This window comes from Chinchilla lanigera, unplaced genomic scaffold (genome assembly GCF_000276665.1).
Source record: "Chinchilla lanigera isolate Chin_1 unplaced genomic scaffold, ChiLan1.0 scaffold00028, whole genome shotgun sequence".
Classification (NCBI taxonomy): domain Eukaryota; kingdom Metazoa; phylum Chordata; class Mammalia; order Rodentia; family Chinchillidae; genus Chinchilla; species Chinchilla lanigera.
This window is the reverse complement of record NW_004955429.1, coordinates 459,722-461,199: the sequence shown is the minus strand read 5'-3', so window position 1 is coordinate 461,199 and position 1,478 is coordinate 459,722. Positions and strand designations below refer to the sequence as shown.

Genomic DNA, 1,478 nt, shown 5'->3' with positions numbered 1-1,478 from the left:
GGAACCGAACTCACGACCTTGCGCTTGCCAGGCAGGCGCTTTGCCGCTGAGCTAAATCCCCAGCCCCTGTCTGTGGTTTATTGAGAGGAACAGTCAATGCTTAAAATTTTCTTTTTTCCTTACCAATTTTGCATGCTTGAATTTGGAAATCAGAATGAGTGACCAGAAAACAACAATATGCAGTAAAAGAACTATTACTGAACTCCTTCCATCTTGTATGGTGAAGCTCTGAATCATTTCCAGTGGGTTTTTTTTATTACATTTTACTGTCTTTGATTGTTTGATCAATCTTATATTCTTATGTCTGGTGGACTGAGCAACATGTTGAAGTTTACAGTGTATAATGTAGCAACCATTGTTAATGCCTATCATTTTGTTTTGAGGTCGCGTACCATTTTTGCTGTTTTTGTGTTCTTTTACTTTGTCTTCACTGCTGTTTTGTTAGTTTTTTAATTTTTAAGATAAAAATATGAGTATTCAGCAATGGCAAAATGTAACAATCTGTAGAATAAAATTCACCCAATTCAAATTCATTATGACAGAAAGATATCACTTCTACAAAGAAACACAATAAATGGCTAACTTAAAACTGAGAACCAAATCTCTGTGCTCTGTCAGGTCTTAGTTTCACTGGCTCTGCTATCTCACCTTAAGTAGAGTAGGAGGAAACACATCCAAACACACCTGAATTCTCATATGCATAGAAAATGCTAGAAATATAGACTCTATCAAAAAATAGCCTGAGAGGGTGGAAAGAAGCACACATGTGAAGAGTGTTGAGTAAGAGCTCTATGCCCACAGCCCCAACATCACCTGAAGGTTCTCTTTTATCTCTTTCTCTTTGAAGCTCTGGGCCAGAGGCACAACCCCACGCTGCACCTGGTATCGAAGGGCAGTCAGGGCTGGAGATCGCTTGTGCTTTTTTGCAATAGCACAAAGGACTGGATCTTCCAACAGAACTGGGGAGCTCTGGTTCACCCTGAAAAGGAAGGCAGACATTCTCAAATCCTAAAGCCAAGTATTTGGTTGATCAGGAGGCTTCCAATACAGATCAAGGTGCTGACCCTAGACCAAGTATCCTTTGATACAGTTCCTGAAGAGGCAGCATCATTACCTTCTGGGATCTTCTCAGAAATGTAAATATACTCTTACCAGCGAGGGAACTATGAAAAGCTGAATATTATAGCACTAAAAACATTTCATCATTTGTAGGCAGCCACTGAAGCTGAAAATTGGTTACACATGAAAGGGACAGATAAGACCAGTGGAGAACAAAGAGTACTTGGGGCAAGCCCTTAGTTGTTGCTAGGCAAGGATGTGTCATATGACACTAACTTTGTCAAATGTATTAAGAAATGCCCCTATAGTGGTTAAGCAATTTCCTTTCCTCCCATTGGAGAGAGAGGGCTCCACCTGACCTCAGCTTTTGTTTCTTTATTTTTCCCATCCTCCATGTCCCAGTCCCCAGCCCAACATCC

The 1,478-nt window shown here is 40.6% G+C and overlaps 1 protein-coding gene across 1 annotated transcript in view; it reads right to left on the bottom strand.

Annotated features, from left to right (window-relative positions):
- The window catches only part of LOC102022725 (prostaglandin-E(2) 9-reductase-like), a 14,481-nt gene that overhangs the window by 4,917 nt on the left and 8,086 nt on the right, over positions 1-1,478 (bottom strand). Inside the window, exon 6 of the mRNA XM_005386854.2 lies at positions 814-1,008. Within this exon, the coding sequence (XP_005386911.2) occupies positions 814-1,008 (195 nt within the window). The remainder of the gene's footprint in view (positions 1-813; positions 1,009-1,478) is intronic.